We start from the raw sequence: 25,372 nt of genomic DNA, 5'->3' as shown, positions 1-25,372 counted from the left end.
AAAGTAACAGGAACTTTAAAAACTGTTACAAAGTGGTGAGTACAATTTCAATTCCCACCCCCAACTTCATCTGTACAACTGTATGCTAAGCAGAACCCAAATTAAAATAATAGCCAAACAAAAAAGAAGAGAGAGAGAAAATGTTAAGCATAATGGAAGAGCCTCAAAGTTCACACAGGAGTCTTAGGATAGCATGCAGGAGGTTTTACCAAATAGTGGCAAGAAAATATTGGTTTAAGAACAATGCTCATAAAAATATGTCAGTGTTTAGTGAAAAATCTACCGTATTTTTCGCTCTATAACACGCACCTGACCATAACACGCACATCGTTTTTAGAGGAGGAAAACAAGGGAAAAAACATTCTGAATGAAACAGTGGATGTATCATTTTTGTGCTTCATGCTGTGGCCACAGACATGTGATCTGATGGTGAATTTGGGGTGACCCAATGCAAAAATCCTGATAATTCCTGTGGATCCATGCTTTGTAACCACGTTTTTGCACCATTGCAGCCCCAGGCAACAGTGGGTGCGTGATTTTTTGGGTGCAGGCTGTAGCCATGGACATGCTATGTGATCTGATGGTGAATTTGGGGTGACCCAATGCAAAGATCCTGAGAATCCCTGTGGATCCATGCTTTGTAACCACGTTTTTGCACCATTGCAGCCCCAGGCAACAGTGGGTGCGTGCTTTTTTTGGTGCAGGCTGTAGCCATGGACATGCTATGTGATCTGATGGTGAATTTGGGGTGACCCAATGCAAAGATCCTGAGGATCCATGTGGATCCATGCTTTTTAACCACGTGTTTGCACCATTGCAGCCCCAGGCAACAGTGGGTGCGTGCTTTTTTAGGTGCAGGCTGTAGCCATGGACATGCTATGTGATCTGATGGTGAATTTGGGGTGACCCAATGCAAAGATCCTGAGGATCCATGTGGATCCATGCTTTTTAACCACGTGTTTGCACCATTGCAGCCCCAGGCAACAGTGGGTGCGTGCTTTTTTAGGTGCAGGCTGTAGCCATGGACATGCTATGTGATCTGATGGTGAATTTGGGGTGACCCAATGCAAAGATCCTGAGGATCCATGTGGATCCATGCTTTTTAACCACGTGTTTGCACCATTGCAGCCCCAGGCAACAGTGGGTGCGTGATTTTTTTGGTGCAGGCTGTAGCCATGGACATGCTATGTGATCTGATGGTGAATTTGGGGTGACCCAATGCAAAGATCCTGAGGATCCATGTGGATCCATGCTTTTTAACCACGTTTTTGCACCATTGCAGCCCCAGGCAACAGTGGGTGCGTGATTTTTTTGGTGCAGGCTGTAGCCATGGACATGCTATGTGATCTGATGGTGAATTTGGGGTGACCCAATGCAAAGATCCTGAGGATCCATGTTGATCTATGCTTTGTAACCACATTTTAAGTGGGGAGCGAAGGAAAAACAAAGAAGGGACATGAGAGGGGTGTGCAGATAAGCAGCTGGCTAAGAATGCTGGAGAGGGATTTAACGGGTGGGAGGCAAAAGTTCCCCCCCAAGCCAGCCATCTCTCTCTCTCTCTCTCTCTCTCTCTCTCTCTCTCTCTCTCTCTCTCTCCCTCTCCCTCCCCCCCTCTCCCTCTCCCTCCCCCACTCTCTCTCCCTCTCCCCCAGCAGTACCGGAGCACAGAGACGACACTTTCCCCTCTGCTTGCCTGGAGGGGAGGGGCTTTCCCTGCTCTTTGTTCCGTTTCAGCAATCACAGCAACGAAACAGAGGAGGGTGGGCAGTAAGACCCTGAGGCAGAATACAGGAAAGCTGCCACTTCCTCTTTTCAGGTTTCCCTTCTCCGTGACTCGCGATTTGACTTTTGCTTGATTTTTTGGCTCCAGGGACCACACATTCGCTCCATAACACGCACAGACATTTCCCCTTCCTTTTTAGGAGAAAAAAATCTGCGTGTTATAGAGGGAAAAATATGGTATGCAATTTTGCTTGATGTACACATTTTTGCAAGCCATTAGAAAATTTACAAAAGGAGCTGTATTTTGGTTCATGTAAAGTGCAAATTAGATAGGCTTTCATTAAAATCCTAACCAAATCCCTGTCCCCCCCCCCCAGTGCCTTACCACACTGCTCAGTAGAGTGAGTTGGCTGGATCAGGAAGCAGTTACAGAGGTTACAGAGCTGCCTAAGTGGAAGCAGTCAGGCTCCAGTTGGTGGTAGCAAGGAAAGCCATAGGCTGTGACAGTCTGTGGCCTCTTCTGATGTTTAAAATTGGCCCCCTGCCCCCAGCTTTACACATGACCTGGGCCAGGGTCAACCCACCCATGAGGCAAGGTGAAGGGACCACCTTGGGCAGCAGAACTGGCCTCCAAGGAATGCATCTGCTGCTGAGATGGTGGCAGCAATGACTGTGGTGTACAAGGCTCCATCCAACTGTCTTAGGGACTGAGGTGGGCATCTGCGGGCAAGAGCTTTGTGGGATGGAAAGATGGCAGACTAGTCATTGACTGTTGACCAAGATAACCAAGGCATAAATCTTGGTTACTAAAACTCCCTTGGGAGATAAGGGGGGTTGGGAATCAACTGCACATGCTCAGAAGAAGATATTAATCACACCAGAGACAAGGAAGTCTTTGTGTGCGGAGGAATATCTTGAGCGCGGAGCCTTCATCACCATGCACCACATAACAATCATTAATTGAGGACATCAGGTCAGCAAAACCACCTTTTAATTATTTAAGTAAGTATGAATAGGATTTTTTATCAACTAGTTTGTTAGCACCCAGGGACGTGGGTGGCGCTGTGCGTTAAACCACAGAGCCTAGGACTTGCCGATCAGAAGGTCAGCGGTTCGAATCCCCACGACGGGGTGAGCTCCCATTGCTCAGTCCCCGCTCCTGCCAACCTAGCAGTTCGAAAGCACATCAAAATGCAACCAGATAAAAAAATAGGTACCGTTCCAGCAGGAAGGTAAATGGCATTTCCGTGCACTGCTCTGGTTCGCCAGAAGCGGCTTAGTCATGCTGGCCAAAAGACCTGGAAGCTGTACGCCGGCTCCCTCGGCCAATAAAGCGAGATGAGCGCTGCAACCCCAGAGACGACCACGACTGGACCTAATGGTCAGGGGTCCCTTTACCTTTTTACCTAGTTAGCACCCAGAAAACAAATGGACACCTCCAAGATGAAAAGGCACTAATTGACAGGCTAAAAAACAAACTGAAAAGTTTATCTTAATTATTGGAGACTATGAAAGAGTATCATGGACAAGGCAGCTCTGAATCTGTTTAAAACCTTTACTTTATATTAACTGTAATCCTCCAATATGTGCATGTGGTGTTAGCTGCAAAAGTGAAACTCAGTTTATCAGCGTGGGAATGGAATTCAGGATTAATGCAGGCTTAAAGAGACGGACACAAGTTTCTTGAAGCAGAGACTGCCACGAGGGAGATTAATAGAACCCAACATGGCAAAGATACTGCTGAATATCCCATTGATTGTTGGTATCATGCGACAACTGCTAGGTGAACAGCTGTCAGAATTAAGAGCTGAGATGTGCAGAATGATAAATGAGAATGGATCAGAGAAACATCGGATTAAAGAATGCACAGGACCTGTGGGAAAAGATGTTGATCCAGATCTGCCTGAACATGAGAAAGTACAGACAAAGTGGGAAACAGCAGGTGATGAAATGGAGTGGATATCCACATAGATATTTGGAAAATTGGAACAGATAAAGGATGCTGCTGTGATGCTGGAAGAGATGAATGAAATTATGAACAGAGATACCAAGAATCAACATGAGAGGGTAGAGACAGAGCTGAGAGAGAAAGGGCTTTGTGTACAAGTTGAAGTGATCAAAGAAAAAGCCTCTAAGCATTGATTAACAAAGAGGACTGTAGCCATTCCTTAAAATACCGAGAAGAGCGAATCTAGGAATCAAAATAGATTCAGCAAAATATTCTAGTGCTATATAAAGAGAGGTTATTTAAATTATGGAAAGTTCAGGCACATTTTAATGAATGCCTGCTTTCAGAATGGAATACACAAAGTCTGATCAAAGGACAATTCTGATAATTATAAACTGTGCAAGGTAAAACAGAGAAGTGTTCTTCTGGAAATGCATACATCTGTTTATTACTGCATTTGTGTTTCAGATTCTAATTATGGTGGGAAGATTCCAATTGTGTGTTTTGCCCAAGGAGGTGGAATAGAAACGTTGAAAGTAAGTATGTCCCCCCCCCCCCAATCTCCCTCTATCTTCTACATCTTAGGTTAGGTGTGCATGGAGGGTAGCATTTTGGTGTTTCATTCATATACAGTGGAACCTCAAGTTGCGGATGTAATCTGTGACGGAGACACGTCCACAACCCACAACGTTCGCATCCGGAAGCTCCGCATCTGCGCAGGCACTGGCGCGATTTGGCACTTCTGCGCATGTGCGAGCGGCGAAACCCGGAAATAACCCGTTCTGGTACTTCCGGGTTCCCCGCGGTCCGAAACCCAAAAACACTTAACCTGAAGTGTCCGTAACATGAGGTATGACTGTAGATGCAAGGACTGTGTGCTTAGGTTTCAGTAATATCCTGAGTGTTTGTGGCAATGGTTTCTGTTTTAAAAGGAAGGAATATATATATATATAATGTATAAAATCTAAGTTTCTCCAAAAGAGAAGCAGAAGAGTTGCGTTATTAAACAGATGAAAAACAGGAGTAGCTCTGAGACCAGAGTGCACAGAACTGAACTCGTGGAGGGCCAAAGCATGTGCAGACAAAAATGCCATAAATCCCAATCTTCATATGTCATGCCACCAAGCAAGCATGTTAAAAGAATATATGTCAGTCAAATAGATATTACTTACAGTACCTCTAGTATAGACTATTACTGACTTTTAGCAGCATGAAGCAGATGAGGTAGTGATTATTCCCCCCCCCCAACCAATTTCTGTTCCTAAGACTGAAGCTGGCAACTTCTCCAATGCGGAGACTAAAGCCTGCTCTTGACTGATCCCTTTATTGGGCAGCAAATCCAATTGATTTATATAGAATTTACAATTTGTCTTCACAGAACATTGCTCTGAAGGACCTTTACTAAGGGGCTAAAGGTAAAGGTAAAGGTATCCCTGACCATGAGGTCCCGTCACGGATGACTCTGGGGTTGTGCGCTCATCTTGCTTTATAGGCCAAGGGAGCTGGCGTTTGTCTGCAGACAGCTTCCAGGTCATGTGGCCAGCATGACTAAGCCGCTTCTGGCGAAACAGAGCAGCGCACAGAAACACCGTTTATTACTAAGGGGGAAGTCCCACCAAACACAGTGGAGCTAACTTCCAACTAAATATGCACATGATCATGCTGCTGTCCACCCTTCTTGTGACGGAGGGAACTCTCCTTGTTCAGCATCAGAAGCTGGATCAGAAAAGCTAGTTTTCAGTAGTTAAATATCCAATAAATTATGTTAAGGCTTGCAAGTGAATAAATTCCTAATTAGGTGATTTGTTTAAATTGAAATTGTTTTGGCATTTGAAATATGCATTATTCTTATTTAGATTTCTTGAACATTCGTTTTGCACAGTCAATTATTTTAGGACCTTCAGTATAAAATATCAGGAGTCTCATGTGATGTTTAAAATGGTTATAAAATGAGTTCATGCTTGCTAATTATATTAATAGCAGCCTATCCTACATTGTTTCATTAAGTTACATTAAATCAGTTTGCATTTCTAGATCATGAATCCGGATAAATGGTTGTCAACTTCACCTCTAGTATAAGTGTTAGTGTTCATTCCTCTGTCTTTATTTAATGGCTGGTATCTTCAAAGTTGTCTCTAAGTTCCATTTGTGGCAGTACTGCAATAGACTCTATGCACCAAAAATTTCCAAGAATGATCCCTGAGAAATATCCTTGCTTATTAGGTCCAAATTCCAACATGTGGCAGGCTCCTACAGCTAGTCCTTATTTGAAATATTCTCATTATTTATCTGAGACGTTTTCAGGTTCCTTATGTTGCATCCTTGTGTTTGTGTTATTTGCTAGACCTCCTCCTCTTCGAATATTTCTGGTCCCATTAGCATTCCTTGTTATCTAAAGTGTAATGAACATTTATGTGGTTTTGAGTCTGGACCACAGACTCAATTTTTGTTAACCACACACACACGTTCCAAAGCATTTTCTATTCACTTTTCGCCTGCAATGTGGTTAAATGTTGGTTGCATCCACTCAGAGATATTGTCTGCAAAATAGGATTGTACTGTACCAGACATGCTGCATTAATAATATTCTGAAAGCAAATACACCTAATAGCTTTGTGGAGCATGAGTATCTGCTTCATCATCCTAAAACAATTACAAATCCCATTGACTTGGTTGGCAACTGCATCAGTACTAATACTGATACAGTACTAAAACCCTAACCACAACATATACTAAGTATTGTTGAATGATTGTATAAACATACATTTTGGTTGCTATAACTAGATTTCTAACAATAAAAGTTGTCACCGGGTAAAATAAACCACCACTGATGGTGCATATTTGTAATTCATTTCTTGAATCAGCTGAAAAATAACTCTTGCTTAATCTAATTTACCATCAGCAATTGCTTTAGATATTTTAATGGCTGCTCACTATTTCTTGTCCTCAAGATAATTGAGGTATGGCCAGGAGACGTTGCAGCTACAGTAGGGTGAACACATTGTCACACCCTGTCATATTCAAAATTTCCATTCTTTAAAGAACCCTGTAAATATTAAGGTGCTTCCCAGTGAAAACCTGTCTACCCAGGTGTACAGGAAGTTGAACAGAGAAGTTGTCTGTATGGATTATTTCATGTTTTCTAAGATGCTGATGCTGTGTTGGACAGCACAGAACATTGTATGGATATTTTGGATATATGATTTGATGTATTCTGTTTTATTTTAAAGAGTTCTGCCAGTAAAAGTTTGAATAATATTTTTATGGATCTGGACAATTATTTATTCCAAAAGAAGTCAGTTCTATTGCTTCCAGTAACTTCAAACTGCACAATATTAATATCTGTGTCAATTAAACCATTATACTTAACAGAAGAACAGTGGTACCTCAGGTTAAGTACTTAATTTGTTCCGGAGGTCCATTATTAACCTGAAACTGTTCTTAACCTGAAGTACCACATTAGCTAATGGGGCCTCCCGCTGCTGCTGCACCGCCAGAGCACAATTTCTGTTCTCACCCTGAAGCAAAGTTCTTAACCTGAAGCACTATTTCTGGGTTAGCAGAGTCTGTAACCTGAAGTCTTTGTAACCTGAAGCATATGTAACCTGAGGTACCACTGTACCTCAAATAAGAAGTAATAGTGCCACTGTATTCTGCACTGGTCAGACCTCACCTAGAGTACTGTGTCCAGTTCTGGGCACCACAGTTCAAGAAGGACACTGACAAACTGGAACGTGTCCAGAGGAGGGCAACCAAAATGGTCAAAGGCCTGGAAACGATGCCTTATGAGGAACGGCTAAGGGAGCTGGGCATGTTTAGCCTGGAGAAGAGGAGGTTAAGGGGTGATATGACAGCCATGTTCAAATATATAAAAGGATGTCACATAGAGGAGGGAGAAAGGTTGTTTTCTGCTGCTCCAGAGAAGCGGACATGGAGCAATGGATCCAAACTACAAGAAAGAAGATTCCACCTAAACATTAGGAAGAACTTCCTGACAGTAAGAGCTGTTCGACAGTGGAATTTGCTGCCAAGGAGTGTGGTGGAGTCTCCGTCTTTGGAGGTCTTTAAGCAGAGGCTTGACAACCATATGTCAGGAGTGCTCTGATGGTGTTTCCTGCTTGGCAGGGGGTTGGACTCAATGGCCCTTGTGGTCTCTTCCAACTCTATGATTCTATGATTCTAAGATGGCTAGTTCAGTGTTGCAGTTGCTGTGTTGTCTATGCTGAGCACAATATTCTGGAATATCAATGGCCAACATGGGGATTTGCATAGTCGCTCACCAGAGTGATGTGCATGTCAAGTGTGACAATTTGTGGTGCCTCTCTTGCAAATGAAAATGCATTATGGCTGGCAGAATGGAGGTGCCATTGGAGGTGTATCCCTTGCACTGATATGGAGAGAAGGATTGTTACAGCAAGATGACTGGTTTTTCCCCCTGAATCTTTATTCATCCTAATGGTTTATTCCACAGGCCATTAACACCGCAGTCAAGAGCAAAATTCCCTGTGTGGTGGTGGAAGGTTCTGGTCAGATTGCAGATGTGATTGCAAGCTTAGCAGAGACAGAAGGTTCACTTACGTCCTCATCTGTCAAAGAGAAATTACTCAGATACTTGCCTCGAACTCTTTCTAGACTCACAGAAGAGGAGACTGAAAACTGGATCAAATGGGTAAGTTTATCCATTTGATAGGAGCCCTGTGTACACTTCGGTTTTCTTTAGAGGCTCAACCAAATGTCAGCCTTCAGTGAATCGTTTTTGGGAGAGACTTATTGGCTAGCTGCTAAGCTCTGGAAATTTTAGCACAACATTTTACTTGCATTAAAAGGGAATTGTTAGTGGTTGTTGTTGTTGTTGATTTATTTATTTATACCCCGCCTTTTCCCCCTGATGGGACTCAAGGCAGCTTACAGAGAAAAAACAAGAATCACTAAAAACATAGAAAAAAACTATCATTTAAAAAACAATTAAACAGTAATAGAATTAAAACTATATACATATATAAAATCTGTTTAAAACATACAAACAATTAAAATAAAAACAGTATGGTACCAGCCCTTTCATTAAAAACAGTCAATTCCCAAAAGTCTGTTGAAACAAGAAGGTTTTGGTGTCAGTTGAGGTGGCCACAGAAATTACCCCACGGCACCATTCTAGTTCTCTAACTAGGAGGTGGAGCAGGAGTGGTCCTTTCAATGGATGGTGTGCAGGAAACCTCTCCAGAGGTTACATCCATCTCTGGATTTTTGTTCTGTTTCAAGCACCAGGAAAAACTGAGTGCATGGAAAATCTTATTTTTTAATTTTTTAGAATGGCACTAAGCCCTAGTGAAGGAGTAATTTAGTTCTTTGGGGGGGGGGGCAGGAGGAAATGGCTTTCTCGGTTAATGGTCCAGTGTTTCATCAGTGTTTCTTTTTTGGTCCATTACCTGTTACCTATAATAATCTTAGAAGACAGAAATGGCTTCTCAGGACTGCTAATGAAGCTCTCTTACATTTTGTGCTCACCGTTTTGTTTTGCTACTATAGATTTTTAAAAGCTTTGTTACATTTTGCTCCTTCATGGATATTTGCTGGAATTCAGGCAAATTTTTTTACCTTAATCTCTTGTAACAGTAGTTGGTTCCCACTTTGAATGTTGACCTATTCCTGGAAATACTAGCATTGTCGGATGGGTCAGAAAGAAGATTTTACATAATCATGGCATTCCATCACATGCTAGTCAGTTGTTGCGCCATAACACTATGGTTCAAGCTTCCCCACTTTGGAAGTTCCAGGTTTTTCCTCTTCTTAGTTCTTTCTCTTTCCTCACAGCAAAGCTGGATCTTTGTGACTCCATCTTTATCAGGACACTGTCCACCTCTAGTCTCTCTCCTCTATCTCTGCAGCAGTATATAATATTTATTTAATTATGTATGTATGTATGTATGTATATAATCCTGACCACATGTGGGTAAACTTGCCAGTATGTCCATTGACCCAATCCTTCCTATATTTTTCTGTAGTGGCATTTCAAGCCACAGAACTGCTGTTGTGAGTTGTTTGTCCATTAGACACAGAAAAATATGCAATATTAAAATTGTTATGAAGACCAGCAGAATGATTCCTCCCTGTTCCACTTCTCTCCAACAGTGGATAGTAAGAGAGCATACCTGTTGTGTAATAAGTTCTAGTTAAACTTGACAGGATATTCTGTAGTCAAAGGAGAGTAATTTGATTATGTAGATCCTCAGGATAGAGTAAACCATGACTTTCCTTGTGCAGATTAAAGAAGTACTTGAAAATCCTCATCTGTTAACTGTGATCAAAATAGAAGAAGCAGGAGATGAAATTGTGAGCAACGCAATTTCATTTGCTCTTTATAAAGGTATGCTGTTGCTGGTTTTGTCTCTTAATATTATTCAGTTGCTTACATTGCATTTTTAATAAATTTTGGAAGCCATCTAGAATGTTTGGGGTGGAAGTTCATAAAATTTATTAATTAACCAATTCATTAAACAACCAAATTTATTTTTTAAAAACACATATTGCGTTATTAATAGTTTCTACTTTCTCATTACCTTAAAAACAATTTACTTTGCAACCCATCAGTCGTGAATTGTACACAAATTTGAGCAATATCCCTATTTTCCCTTTTGAAAAAGAGTTTGCTAGAATAGCACTGAGTGGCAATTTCTCTTTCCCTGGTATGGAACCATCAGGATTTTCAGATCCGCACTAGAATTTGGAAGATTTAAATGTGCCTTGGGCAGTTGTTGGTGGTGTTCAGTAAAAGCTTCCATTTCCATTGAACTGAAACAATCATGAATATCATAGAAAATACAAGTGAGTGTGATCAGACACTGTAATGGATCAAAAGTAGTAGGTGGTTTATAGATTTGAACTTCTCCATAGTTTTCTATGTTTTGAAGCAAACTGGAATGGAAATTCAGAGTACAACTTCAAACATCTAAAGGAGTCTTGGTGCTGTCTTGGAATTTGCAGAGGTTAAAGGAGCTATTTTGTTTCTTTGTTCTGCTATCAAATGAATGCTGATAATTGTGAGAATACATGCATGATGCTTCTTGTATGAATTTTCAGAAGTACAGCCATGTAAGCCTGTTGCAGAAAAATCAACCGTTTTATAATGCTTTAATTCTTTTTTTAATGTTTCATATTTATTTGATTTGGATATATGAACAATTTATAATAAAACATTAACAGTTATGAGCTGTATCTAACGAATGAACTAGAGTTCACTTTATCAGATGGGGGAATGTTTACTGAGGAATAGAGCCAGGGTCAGCAAGGTTTACTGGCCATGGGCCGGATCACTCCCACATTGTCCGTGGGCCAGACTGGCACAGCGCAATGTTGGAAATCGCGCCTGCGCATGTCCGTGGCGCTGGAAATTGTTTCTGCGCATGCCCAAACGTCGAAAATCGTGCCTGCACAGAAGTGATTTTTGGCGTCCGGACATGCACAGATGCAATTTCTGGTATCTGCACGTGTGCAGATGCCATTTCTGGCGCCACATGGCGAGTCCCCCACACCGCGTCGGTTTAGTGCAGTGCGTGGGGGACTTGCCGAGCGGGCGGCTCAGTTTGTGGGTGGCTCATGGGCCAGTAAAACGGTCTTCATGGGTTGCATGCGGCCCATGGGCCGCACGTTGCTGATCCCTGGTAATAGAGTATGTGGGGAAAGTAAATAGCGAGGACTGATGAAAATGAAATGTAAAAAAAATACTAATAGTACAGTGACTATTCACAAATATTCTGATCCATCATACAATCATGAAAACATGGTGATTATTATATTTTAAAATATGATTACCACAGTTTTGGGTGCAGGGCAGGATTCTGCATCATGAGAACTGCAATATCTGAGCAGAATTCTCTCCTTCTTTTACATGATTGCTGGCAACAGTATTTCTGTTTCTTTTCAGAATAAAGCACATTCATATACAAAGAGATCTTCCTTTTGGTTAATGGGCAGGCTTGAGAGAGATGTTAAGGTGGGGGGGATGTCATCTCCACCCCTCAGCATTTCCTCATCCCACCCCAAGACTCAAATGAGAACCGGAAACAAACCAGAGAGTTGTTTTGATATTAATCAACCACCAACTTCTCTCTGCACTTGTAGCTTTCAGCACAAATGAACAAGATAAAGATAACTGGAATGGGCAACTCAAACTGCTTTTGGAATGGAACCAGCTGGAGCTGGCGAGTGAAGAGATCTTTACTAATGATCGACGCTGGGAGGTACGTAGAGCAGCTTGTGTTGCTTTCGCCTTGAAAAAGCCACCAGGCAGGCAGGGACAAGGCTGACACTCTTGGACGGAAAGGCTGGTGCCAGGAGTCCATCTGTTTAATGGCAGGAAAATTACAAAGGCAAGGCAATCCGTGTTGTTGCAGTCAATCAATGTGCCCATTGGTTTTCCCCCCATAATAGGGTGGAACACAGGGTCCTATCAATTACTCCGAGATGCACACTTAACATGAGAGCCTGCTCTGCAAACTTCTCCAAGCTTTAAATGGAGATAATTTTCTGAAGCTCCATACGGAAATTATCTTCACTGTGTGTGGACAATATGAAGCTACAGCCTATTGTCTCAGGAGGAATATTTTATTCTCTTGAGAATATTAAGGCTACCATAAGAAATTAATCACAATTTGTGTAGCAGAAGAGAAGCCCAAGGGGCTAGAGAAAGACTTCTGCTTTCAAACTGGCTCAACATTTTGCTGTCTTTTGTTCCTTGCTAGTCTGCAGACCTTCAGGACGTCATGTTCACGGCCCTGATAAAGGACAGGCCAAAATTTGTCCGTCTCTTTCTGGAAAATGGCTTAAATCTGAGGAAGTTTCTTACGAATGATGTTCTAACTGATCTGTATACCAACAACTTCAGCAGTCTGGTGTTTAAGAATCTACAGATTGCTAAGAACTCCTACAACGATGCCCTCCTTACATTTGTGTGGAAGATGGTGGAGGATTTCAGAAAAGGTGTCAAAAAAGAGGACAAGAGCGGCAAGGAGGACATTGAGATACAGCTGCTGGTATGTAACTCAGACGCGCATATAGCAGAGTACAGCTGTTAACACTTAGAACCAGGTACAACAAAAGGGTGGTATTCAGCTAAGTTTTACTCAGATTAAATAGATCTACTCTGAGTAACAATTGAATACCACTCAAAGGGATTCAGAAAAGAGTCAATACCAAAGTTTCCTTTTTCAGCAACTTTAGCTTTATTCTTGTTTTTATATGCTTTCAGGATGCCTCCCTTATCTCAAGGCACCCCTTGCAGGTTCTCTTTATTTGGGCAGTTCTTCAAAACAAAAAGGAGCTATCCAAAGTGATCTGGGAACAGGTATGCCACACTTCCAGCGTGACTTTTGCCCATTATGCTTACATGTGAGTTTGACCTAGAGCTTGTTCAGTTAGAAAATATGTACTCCTTAAGTAATATTGAATATTCCACTGTGTGTGGAAATGGCAGTTTCCCTGCTTTTGAAATACTGTACATGAGAGCTGTGATTGGAAAGTGGTGGCATTTTGCACTTGAATAATTGAATATAATATAAGATGAAGCCTGCTCACTTTTAAACATCTAAAGGGAGATGAGAAAAAAGAGGGAAACAGTAATTGGGTGTGAGGATAGGACGAAAAATGGTGGATGTAAACTTCAGGTAGCTGAATTTGGGTGAAACCTCTGGAACGCTTTCTAAAGTCAGCTCAGAAAAAAAAATTGTGTAGGGAAATAGTGGAGTCTCATTTCTTGGAGGTTTGTAAGAAAAGACTGGTGAGGCTTTTGACAGAGGTTTGTTTGTTTTTAATTAGTTTTTATTAAAGTTTTTGTGATTTGAAACAAATAAGCAAGAAAAAGTACGTATAGCATCTCCACTTTCAATTCCTAGAGTCATTTTTCATAGAGTTTGTTTGCATTCAGTATAATAATAATAATAATAATAATAATAATAATAATAATAATAATAATAATTTATTTATACCCCGCCCTTCCTGGTTCAAAAACCGGGTTCAGGGCGGCTAACAACAAATTTAAAACACTTAATTATAAAAGCAGCATAAAATACAGTATAAAAACAAGAATAGCAATAAAAATAAAAAATCAATTTAGGGGAAATAAGCATCAGATAGAGTTTGTAGGGACGCAGGTGGCGCTGTGTGTTAAACCACAGAGTCTAGGACTTGCCGATCAGAAGGTTGGCGGTTCAAATCCCTGCGACGGGGTGAGCTCCCGTTGCTTGGTCCCAGCTCCTGCCAACTTAGCAGTTCGAAAGCACGTCAAGTGCAAGTAGATAAATAAGTACCGCTCTGGCGGGAAGGTAAACGCCGTTTCCGTGTGCTGCTCTGGTTTGCCAGAAGCAGCTTAGTCATGCTGGCCACATGACCCAGAAGCTGTATGCCGGCTCCCTTGGTCAATAAAGCGAGATGAGCCCTGCAACCCCAGAGTTGGCCACGACTGGACCTAATGGTCAGGGGTCCCTTTACCTTTACCTTTAGAGTTTGTTTGCATTCAGTAAGATGCTATTGTTATAGACACTGGTGGAAAAGAGGGAGGGAGAGGGTTGGAGGGATAATGATATTTTCACTCTATTGTTAGGTCCTTTATTTATACAGTTAATTGTTTTTATTGGCATTGTAAGAGATTGGATGGTGCAGGGCTTGGCTGATTGCATTCGGTTGGTTGCAGTATGGTTTGTTTGTATGTGTGTGGGGCGGTGGTTTGTTGTGTCAGGTTAGCCATCTTGATTTGTACGCTGTTTGGGGGGGGGGGCTGGTTGCATGAGTGGCAGGGGTTGGAGTAGATTGATCAGTCAGGAAAGATTGTTCCACCAACTCCAACACCCTACTTTAAGGCAGATGGCCTTAAGGTTTTAGCTTCCAGTTTAAGCAGCAAGATGTTTGACGCTACTTTCCAAATCTGAGAATTGTAAGATGAAACAGAAGTGCAGCACCCACATGGTTTCTCAGATACAGCTTCAGGGAACAGAGTACTATTAAATTATGCAGTTGCCTTGCTGTTTTGGGATATGAACTGATGTTACTGGAATTGTGTCACAGTTACAGTAACTCATAAGTAATGCTGTTTTGTAACCTGGCAATTCTTTCTCTTTGCAGACTAGAGGCTGCACTCTGGCAGCATTAGGGGCAAGCAAGCTCCTGAAAAGCCTGGCTAAGGTAAAGAATGATATCAATGCTGCTGGGGAATCAGAGGAGCTGGCAAATGAATATGAGACAAGAGCTGTTGGTAGGTTTCGATCTAAAAGGCTCAAACTCAAGAGTGGAGCTAATGCAAATATTTGCTAAAAAAAATCATAATGGGAAAGCAGCAAATCAGCAAAGTTAAACTTTCAGATTTAGCTTTGAACTCCAAGCAATGCATTGCAAATTATAGTAAATATTGACAAGGATTTTTCTCCGATTAAGCACATCAACGTAGCCCATCTCAGCTAAGTCCAATAATTTTAACAACCATTCCTCCATGGTAGGTAATGATGAATCTTCCCATTTATATGCATAAAAAAATCTCACCGCTGCCATCATGTATTGAAATAATTTCCATAGTCTTTTTTCTAATTGTATATGCATAAGTCCCACAGGAAGAGCTCAAAAGACTGGTCATGCTTCTGATTCTCTGTCCATTTATACTTTTTAGAGTTGTTCACAGAATGTTACAGCAGTGATGAAGATCTGGCTGAACAGCTTCTTATCTATTCCTGTGAAGCCTGGGGTGGAAGCAATTGTCTGGAACTTGCTGTGGAAGCAAAGGACCAACAATTCATTGCCCAGCCAGGAGTCCAGGTATAATCGCCGAGATGCAAACAGATGGTCAGTTTTATTCAGTGAAACAGAAATGGTTAAGCCAGCTTTTATATACCCATTTACATGGGAGTAAGACCTATTGAATTCTGTGGCACTTACTTCTGAGCAAGTAGTCTGTAATTTCTTATATGATGCTATTTTCCAATGAATTATTATTTCAGTATGCTGATGATACCCAACTCTGCGTCTCTTTTAAATACCTCTCTTTTAAATGTCCTGTGTGAGTGTCTGGAGGTGGTTGGAGGATGGATGACGGAAAACAGATTGAGGTTGAATCCTGACAAGACAGAAGTTCTGTTTTGGGGGGACAGGGGGCAGGTGGGTGGGGCTCCCTGTCCCCCCAAAACAGAACTTGTCCTGAATGGGGTAACTGTGCCCCTGAAGAACCAGGTGTGCAGCCTGGGAGTCATTTTGGACGCAAAGCTGTCCATGGAGGCGCAGGTTAATTCTGTGTCCAGGGCTGCTGTCTGTCAGCTCCACCTGGTATGCAGGCTGAGACCCTACCTGACTGTGGACTGTCTTGCCAGAGGGGTGCATGCTCTGGTTATCTCCTGCTTGGACTACTGCAATGCGCTCTACGTGGGGCTGCCTTTGAAGGTGACCCAGAAACTACAACTAATCCAAAATGAGGCAGCTAGACTGGTGACTGGGAGTGGCCACTGAGACCACATAACAATGAAAGACCTACATTGGCTCCCAGTACGTTTCTGGGCACAATTCTAAGTGTTGGTGCTGACCTTTAAAGCCCTAAACGGCCTCAGCCCAGTATATCTGAAGGAGCGTCTCCATTGCCACTGTGAGAAGCAAAGTTACAGGGAACCAGGCAGAGGGCCTTCTTGGTAGTGGCACCTGCTCTGTGGAATGCCCTCCCACCAGATATCAAGAGAATGAACGACATTCTGACCTTTAAAATACATCTGAAGGCAGCCTTGTTTAGGGAAGCTTTTAATGACTGATGTTTTATATTTTTTTAGAAGTCACCCAACAAAAGAAGTCACCCCAGATGGGTGGGGTATTATTATTATTATTATTATTATTATTATTATTATTATTATTATTATATTTCTGTCTTTCAGAATTTTCTTTCAAAACAATGGTATGGGGAGATCTCTAGAGACACCAAGAACTGGAAGATTATCTTGTGCCTTTTCCTTTTCCCTTTAATTGGCTGTGGTTTCATCTCTTTCAGGTAAATTACTTTTAGTTAATAAAGCTAGGATGGGTTTCCTCTCCAAAAATACAAGTGCTGCCATGTTTTGTAGTAAATACGCAGGCTTCAGGTTTGCTTCCACTGCAGAGAAATCTCCACATATGCAAAGGGGTGGTTGTAAATCCTGGGACAGTTGTACCCTAAAAGGCACCCTAAAAATACTTACATAAATAAACATGCAATTGCTGTTAATGTCAGAATGATGTAGCAAGTGGCCTAGGCATCCATTGGATAGATGGGTGTCAGAATAACTTGGTAGTGTTATTGCATTGCCTAGATTGGTCTTGTTTGATAGTATCCAGTGCTTTTTTAAGGGGTACTCAAGGGTACGCAGTATTGGCACCTCTTTTTGTTGTTAAAAACTGTGACACTTGCTGTAACAACTTCAAGGTGAGTACCGGCACCTATTTTTCTAGGGGGGGGGGGAGCACTGATGGTATCCCATTGTTGTTACTGTGTGCCTCCACTCAGCAGCGTGCTCGTTTTCCGCTTGGTTATCCTGTTCTAAGCTGTTTCTTTCTCTTTCACAGGAAAAAGCCAACCGAGAGGAGCAAAAAGATGTTCTGGTATTATGCCTGGTTCTTCACTTCACCCTTTGTTGTCTTTTCTTGGACTGTCATCTTCTACATCGCCTTCCTCTTGCTCTTTGCCTATGTCCTTCTCATGGATTTCCAGAAGGAACCCACCATGCTGGAACTGATCCTCTACGTGCTGGTCTTCATCCTGCTTTGTGATGAAGTGAGACAAGTAGGGAGTTCTTGGAAATCAACAGGAGTTTTTATTTCCAGGAGATTATTCCAGTTGCAGAAAAAAGAAGAGGCTCCAGCCCTTTTCAGGTCTTCTGCTTCTGAGTTTAATCAACACATGTATCAGGAGAGAGAGGATGAACATGCTGGTTTCCTCTGTCACTGCTACCAGTGAGCTGAAGGGAGAACTATTGCAGTGGGGGATCCTTCACTGCATGTATTGCCTCCCCATGCTTCAAATATTGTCACTCCAGTTTGTGGAGGTTGATGCTGAATACACCTTTCATCACTTTCCCCTCTTGCAGGTTGATTCAACACAGAATCAGTACACTTGAATGGGGCTCCAGTGGAGTTGAAATCTAACGTTTTCTTGATTTTCCATGAAGGTCCCACTAGAACATTTGGAATTATATCCAGGCCATTATTACTTAACCTGAGTTCATGGATTAATTTATAGTATCTCTGCTGGGGTTGCAATTTGCCTCTGCTTCCGTTGTACCCTAGTCCATGAGGCTATACAGAATTTGTGGCTGGATTCAGATCCTTGTTCAGAGCCAGTTCCACTTAGTGTTAACCATGGGGAAGATCAGTGTCCATAAAATGCTTAACTAAAGTTAAAGCCAGCCTGTAAGGGCAGGGAGAACTGATGTGTGCAAGGGAAGGAAAGTGAGCATGCAGTCCCATGGACTGCTTTAAGGTAGCAAATCATTTATCCTGGTAAAGGTCTGTTATATCTGTGTAGGCTGTGTACACTATTCTGAGACTGGAAAAAATCTGAACAGACAAGGAGTATGAATTCTACAATATGGCCCCTTCCTTTGACCCCATGACTTTGTCATGTCACAAGGTTTGTCCTCGAGATCTAGATTAAAAGAAATATCTGAAATGGTGAACACACTGTCACAGAATTAATTCCTGAGTCTGTGGAGCAGACAGGCATGGAAGGAGTAACTTCAGAGCATCCTCTTACTTCCACATATCTAGTTTTGTAAAACAGAGGAGACAAGCAGGCTGGAGCTCACTAAGCAAAGCATCCACGTTGCGTATGAGCAGGCTTGTAATACAGCTGTTTCTATGGAAATACTGGGTAGTGTGGCTTGAAGGATTCTTGGTTTATTGGCATCCTACTCCTGCCATGGTTCAAAGCTTGAACTTTTGACAGCATTTTCATTTCAAATATATGTTGATCAGTCAGAACAATATAGGTTCAGTATATTGGATTTTCTTTTCTTTTCTTAAAAAAGATAAAGCATGATTTTACTTATTTTACTAATGAGCTTATGGGGCAAAACCAGGCATAGGCAAACTCCGGCCCTCCAGATGTTTGGGACTACAATTCCCATCATCCCTGAACACTGGTCCTGTTAGCGAGGGATGATGGGAATTGTAGTCCCAAACATCTGGAGGGCCGGAGTTTGCCTATGCCTGGCCAAAACAGAAACAGAAATGGCTCTAATTGTATTAGAGAAATGGTTGTCTGATTGCTCCATTGCATGGCCAAATCAGTTTTCAATATTCAGACAATCCATTGTAATACCTAGTCCCAGCCCCTGAGAGGAACCACTGGAGTGTGCAGGGCCAGATTTAGGTTTGATGAGGCCCTCAGCTACTGAAGGTAATGGGGCCCTTTATATGCCCAGCTGTCCTTTGTCAAATTGTCACTGTTTTTTGTGTTGAATATATGCTATATTGTAATTTATGGACCTAATAGGTATCTAAAGCCCTTTGCACATGCAAAATGTAGGCACCCTATATATAGAAACGAGCAAACCTAGATTTTGATGTTAACGGAGACAAAAAAATGATTTGCAGATGAGAAGGTAACTGCTAAGACTGAATATTTGAAGTAAGACAGCTATAAAAAGCCGAACTCAGTCTTTTCCTAATGCATTAAGAGTGTGTTAGAAGCATCTTTGAGGTACTGAGAGCAAAACAAGTTGTAAATGTTTCTATATGCCAATAGATGTCACTGTTTCATAATAAAACTTGAGCTAGGACTAGGTGTATTTATCCTGGGGTGTTTTTGCACAGTTTAAGAAACATTTTCATTTCAGCTCCTAATACATGATAGCATTCCTGAGCTTAGATGTGTGTTTACAGCAGCCACACATCCATCTGATGTGTATTTTTGCACAAGTACAGATTCTGTGTGCAATTTTGCAGCTGTATATTCCCAGATCCCTGTAACATCTCTGGGTTGCATAACTATTTGCACACAGCCTGTCATGGGTCTGCTTGGCAATCTCGTTGCCTTGCTTCCCAGCTGATGCTCCCAGTTGCCGTCCACAAAGTCATACTAGGCTCATGGGTCACAAGGTGGGGAAATGAACTCAAGAAAAGGCTATGCAAATCAGTATTCATACGAAAACATTTGATAATGTTAGATAGGAAAGAAGCAAATGAGATGAATGAAAGCTGCCAGGAGTATTTCTAAAAAGAGGGAACCTAGTTGAGCTGGTGGATCTGACACAAGGGATCTGGCACATTCTAGTGCAGTTGGATCCGTGATGGTCTTCTTCAAGGCATGGTCATTATTATTTTTTAAAGGGGGTTGCAATGAGATTGTATTAAAGACGGTACATAAAAACAGTATGATATATAGGGGAAATCTGTGCTTAGTTAAGGAGTCCAGAGGAGCATCTTAATCAATGTCCTTACTGTTTGACATCTTATGTATTGTCCTTTTGTTTGTATTTAATTGTTTCAATTATACTAATCATCACTGTCAGGGCCACCCAAGGTCCCAGCTCACAAGAGACCAACGCCAAGTCCAGCTTATGTACAAAAGCTTTTATTGAAGAACATTGTTAGCTCCACATCCGAGGCGCGTGACCCCACGTCTGTTAGGCTTAGACCGCTGAAGTCCCTTCTGAATCAGTCCCGCCTCTACACCAGTTTAAGAGGCTTGCGCTGGACCACCTCTTCCTCTCCTTCCTTTTCCGCAGGGTCTTTCTGCCCCCCTGGGTTCCCTCCCTCCGGGATTCCCCAGAGGCTGAATCCTCTGACGCCTGCTCCCCCCTCCTCCGTGCTTTGGGACCAGGCTCCTCCTCCGGGCTCTCCTCACTTCCGTGCGCCTCCACATTTGAACTTGGCACGCGTACGCTGCTTCTGACCTTCCTTTTGACAGTTACACTGCTCTCGGTACTACTCTCCACCCCTTCCGGCAGGACGTCTTGCCCCGATCTCCTTCCCCTCTCTGCTTCCTGCTCTGCTCCGTCTGACACACTGGGAACTCCACCCCCTTCACTCCGTTCCGGCGGCGAAGCCGGTCCCGATCTCCAACTCCCACTGGGGGTTCCCCTGCTGCTGCCCTGCTCCTGACTATTCCCCCCTGTGGCTCCCCTTGGCCTGACCAGGGGCGCTCCCTTTTGGGAATCCTCCGATTCACTGGAGAGACTCATGGAACCCCTCGACTCATTGTCATCTTCTTCCTCGTCGCCCTGGGATCCTTCCCCCTCGCTCTCAGTCTCCTCCCTCATCTGCGCCTCTCTCCCTGAACCCCTGACAATCACCATCAACCTTTATTACGGTCCAGAGACCCAACAAATCATTACAAAGCAGTACACAATTCATACAGCCTACCTCCAAGTTAAACAAGCATTTTGTTTAGAATATAGGGATCATTTGTTCTTGCAACCACCAATAAAAACTTTGCCACTGCTAATGTTCTAGCATTTGTCCGGTCTTCCAGTAGGAACCTGACATAGTGAGCCTCTGATTTTCCCAGGAAAGGTATCAGCAAGGGTAGTATCAGTTCAGCCCTGGCTTGCTCATATTTTGCACAATGCAACAAAATATGTTTTATGGAATCGATGTCTTGAGCACACAAGCAAAGTCTGTCCTGGTAGGGAACTCCTCTCAACCTGCCATCCAACACTGCAGAGGGGAAGACATTCAGTCTGGCTTTGGTGAAAAGCCTTCGATAGTTAGGTACTGTCAGGTTTTTAATGTAAGATGTTAACTTAAAGACATGCCCATATTGTACTCCTACTGCCAGCGGACTACAGACTTAATTATACTAAAAATGTTGCAGCTATAAGATATTATTAGCTAGTTTGCTTTGCACACTTACTTGGGAGAAAGTCCTGCTGAACAAAATGGGGTTTACTTCTGCATAAGCAGGCGTGAGATTAGACAGCAGGGTATGTTATTTATTTATGCTTTTATATCCCACCTTTGTTCCAAGGACCTCTCCGTATTACCCTCACAACAACCCTATGAGGTAGGTAAGGCAGAGAGGCAGCGACTGGCCCAGGGAGCTTCAGGGCTGAGTGGAGATGGGAGCCCTGCCTGGCCTCCCAGCTCTTAGTCCAGCACTGCACTCACTCTTCTTCTATTAGCTTCTTGAGTCAGGATTTCTCAATGAGCAATGTTAATTTAGATAGTACGACTATGCATTGTAAATAAGGTTGGTTTGTGGTATTGTTACGTTAAGGCAGGAGTAGCCAACGTGGTGCCCTCCAGGCTGTGACTCCCATAATCTCTGACGATTGGAGTCCAACCACTTCTAAACAGCTTACTCTGCTCTGTGGGATTCTGAACTCCTACCTTTGTTTGGTGACTTTTGTCTTCTTTTTCCTCTTTAGTGGTATATGAACGGTAGTAAGTACTTTTCCGACTTGTGGAATGTTATGGACACCCTTGGGATTTTTTACTTCATAATAGGAATTGTGTTCAGGTGAGTTGTAACGGGTCCGGCCATTACTGCACCTGGGTTTGTTTTCTGCAAAGCTACTAGACCAGTGGTCAGGGAGGATGGGAATTATAGTCCAGCAACAGCTGGGATGCAAGATGGAGAGAGGCTGCACTAGACAAACATGCTGTGATAATGATAATGATATAAGGTGATGCTTCCTGGGGTGAAGCTGAGGTATTTGGGGAAAATGGGGTGGGAAGGTGTCACCCTGTCATAACATCTGATCCGACAGAAAACAAATTGTGCCCAAGTTTATATTATTAAGTGGGAACACTGAAAACTGGAATTTTTGTCTATCTGTTTCTTTGCACAGGCTCCATTCTTCAAATGAGGCATCCTGGTATTCTGGCAGAGTAATTTTTTGCCTGGATTACATTATTTTCACTCTAAGACTCATCCATATTTTCACTGTAAGCAGGAATCTAGGACCCAAGATCATTATGCTTCAGAGAATGGTAAGGATTATGGACTGATTCAATATGAAATGTAATTGTTGTGTGACTCAAGCCTGAGTCCAGATGTTGTTGGACTCCAATTCCCATCATCTATAGCCATCGTGGCCCATTGGCCAGGGACTGCGGCCCAATATCTGGAAGGCCACAGCTTCGGCATCCCTGCCTTGGAGGCATGCACGTTGCTCTGATTTGCCTCAGGTGTTTTTGTATCTTTTCTTAATTGAAAGCAAAATAAACAACAAGGAGTGTGTGGCCTCTGCAAAGCCGCCAAGCAAGATTTTCTCATAAATGCACAGTGAGAAGCAAGAGACAGTTGCCTGAGTTGTTTTTTTTTTAATCTTTCCCCCCTTAGCCTTCTGCGTGGAATGACTTAACAGAATCATCCTGACTTGTGTTTTAAATGTTCCCTTTCACAGATGATTGATGTCTTTTTCTTCCTGTTCCTCTTTGCGGTGTGGATGGTGGCTTTTGGTGTAGCCAGACAAGGGATCCTGCGGAAGAATGAACACCGCTGGGAATGGATATTTCGATCTGTTGTCTATGAGCCTTACCTTGTAATGTTTGGCCACTATCCTACAGATATTGACGGTATCCATCTTACGATACAATCCCAATGAGCAATGGGCCAGAGTAATAAGGAGATAGGAACACAGTCCTTAAGGAGCCCAAAGCTCATCACCGCCCCCCTTCTGTTTTAGTGGGAAACATGTGCTGCTAGAATTCAGGTAGCTCTTTCAGTATCACAGAGGCTTACTGAAATCAGTCTGGTGTTCACAGATGACTAGGGCACTAGAGCTCTCAGGTGGTCTTGTAAGGTGGACTTATGTTCAGTTCAGGTCATGATCCATCCAAATTGAATCGGCCCACACCACCTGCACAATCCATGCTGGGACTATGCCAGTCACTTTCCTTGTAGGGCCAGAAGGAAGACTGGAGTGGCAAAAGTCTGCATGCTGAATAAAATCTCATTCAGAGTTGTATTGTGAGTATGTTACAATGGGATGCAGTTTAGTACTAAATTGTGCAGCCGGCCACATGGGGATTCTGTTTTCTGGGCACATCTTTGCTCAGCAGGTATTCACTTCTGCACAGTAATCTCTACAATGTACAATTTTCACAAAGTTATCTGTATAGGAGTCTAGCTTTATGCACTCCTATTAGGCAACTAGAATAGCTCAGCAAAATCCAGCAGAGACAAAGGTGCCGGTAGCACTAAAGAATGTGCTGACAACACATGTTATGAGTTTGGTGTCATAATCTTAACAAGAGCTTTGGAATTTCAGGAGTCTTTTCTGTTCCTTTCATGATAGGTACCACATTGGAAGGTGATCAGTGTACTGTCACTGGGAATGAATCGAAGCCTCTGTGTGTAGAAGTGGATTCCAACAATGTTCCCCGATTCCCAGAGTGGATCACCATTCCACTAGTGTGCATCTACATGCTGTCTACCAATATTCTCCTGGTTAACTTATTAATAGCCATGTTTGGGTATGTAGACTGATGTGCTGGGTGTAACGCCACAGGGTGTGGCTGATGGTTTTTAGATCTTCTTAACATGAGTTCTGGGACGCGGGTGGCTCTGTGGTTTAGACTTGCCGATCAGAAGGTCAGCGGTTCGAATCCCCGCGACGGGTGAGCTCCCTTTGTTTGGTCCCTGCTCCTGCCAACCTAGCAGTTCGAAAGCACATCAAAGTGCAAGTAGATAAATAGGTACCGCTCCAGCGGGAAGGTAAACGGCGTTTCCGTGCACTGCTCTGGTTCGCCAGAAGCGGCTTAGTCATGCTGGCCACATGACCCGGAAGCTGTACGCCGGCTCCCTTGGCCAATAAAGCGAGATGAGCGCCGCAACCCCAGAGTCGGCCACGACTGGACCTAATGGTCAGGGGTCCCTTTACCTTTACCTTTAACATGAGTTCTAGCTGCCTACAAATTGTTTCGGAAATGCAGCGGACTGGATCACACTAGTCATCTATTTTTAGTTCTCTTTCAATGGTTAAACTGTTTAGAATAGGGTTAATTTCAATCCAACATGTGATTTTAATCTCCACAAGTAAGGTTGTAATTACCAATGCATTTTAATTAGTGATGTAGTATCAGCAGCACGTCAGCAACCAATAGTCATTTTTTGGTGAAATAACATTACCATCACAAACTGTCAAATTACTTAACTGTTTTCTGCAAAGTTATTCTTTGTCAATGCAATGTGATTTTGAATAGAAATGGATTCTTATGCTACAGTCTTATGCACACACTACTGGGCATAAGCTCCCTTGAACACAGCAGGACTTACTTCTTAATAAACATGTGTAGGATTTCACAGTAAGTGGGGTGGCTCTGATCTTGATGAAATTGAGATACACTAGTTCAAAGCAAGACTTTTACACAGCTGCTCCTCTGTCTTCCGCAGTTTCCCTAACTCTACCCTTTCTACTGTCAATATACTGAGACACAAATAGTAATAATAATAATAATAATAATAATAATAATAATAATAATAATAATAATAATTTATACCCCGCCACTCTGGCTGGGTTTCCCCAGCCACTCTGGGTGGCTTCCAGCAAAATATTAAAAATCAATAATTCATCAAATATTAAAAGCTTCCCTAAACAGGGCTGCCTTCAGATGTCTTCTAAAAGTCAGATATTTATTTCCTTGACATCTGGTAGGAGGGTGTTCCACAGGGCAGGGACCACTACCAAAAAGGCTCTCTGCTGGTTCCCTTTTAGTTCGCTTCTTGCAGTGGGGGAACCGCCAGAAGGCCTTCAGCGCTGGACC

General features: G+C 42.6%; 1 protein-coding gene across 2 annotated transcripts in view; it reads left to right on the top strand.

The window, feature by feature from the left end:
* Positions 1–25,372, top strand: part of TRPM8 (transient receptor potential cation channel subfamily M member 8) — a 77,709-nt gene that overhangs the window by 40,529 nt on the left and 11,808 nt on the right. Inside the window, exons 9-22 of one of the 2 annotated variants that reach the window (XM_077918559.1) lie at positions 4,139–4,206; positions 8,142–8,339; positions 9,932–10,034; positions 11,789–11,907; positions 12,409–12,699; positions 12,915–13,010; positions 14,783–14,912; positions 15,321–15,466; positions 16,564–16,676; positions 17,228–17,435; positions 22,030–22,121; positions 22,453–22,594; positions 23,011–23,182; positions 23,905–24,082. In XM_077918559.1, coding sequence (XP_077774685.1) covers positions 4,139–4,206; positions 8,142–8,339; positions 9,932–10,034; positions 11,789–11,907; positions 12,409–12,699; positions 12,915–13,010; positions 14,783–14,912; positions 15,321–15,466; positions 16,564–16,676; positions 17,228–17,435; positions 22,030–22,121; positions 22,453–22,594; positions 23,011–23,182; positions 23,905–24,082 — 2,056 coding nt within the window. Of the gene's footprint in view, positions 1–4,138; positions 4,207–8,141; positions 8,340–9,931; positions 10,035–11,788; positions 11,908–12,408; positions 12,700–12,914; positions 13,011–14,782; positions 14,913–15,320; positions 15,467–16,563; positions 16,677–17,227; positions 17,436–22,029; positions 22,122–22,452; positions 22,595–23,010; positions 23,183–23,904; positions 24,083–25,372 lie in introns of those variants that run through there. The other variant, XR_013390584.1, reaches the window with a different exon arrangement.

Source organism: Podarcis muralis, chromosome 1 (genome assembly GCF_964188315.1).
Source record: "Podarcis muralis chromosome 1, rPodMur119.hap1.1, whole genome shotgun sequence".
NCBI lineage: Eukaryota > Metazoa > Chordata > Lepidosauria > Squamata > Lacertidae > Podarcis > Podarcis muralis.
Note: the sequence above shows the minus strand (reverse complement) of the source record. Positions and strands in the feature narration are given on the sequence as shown.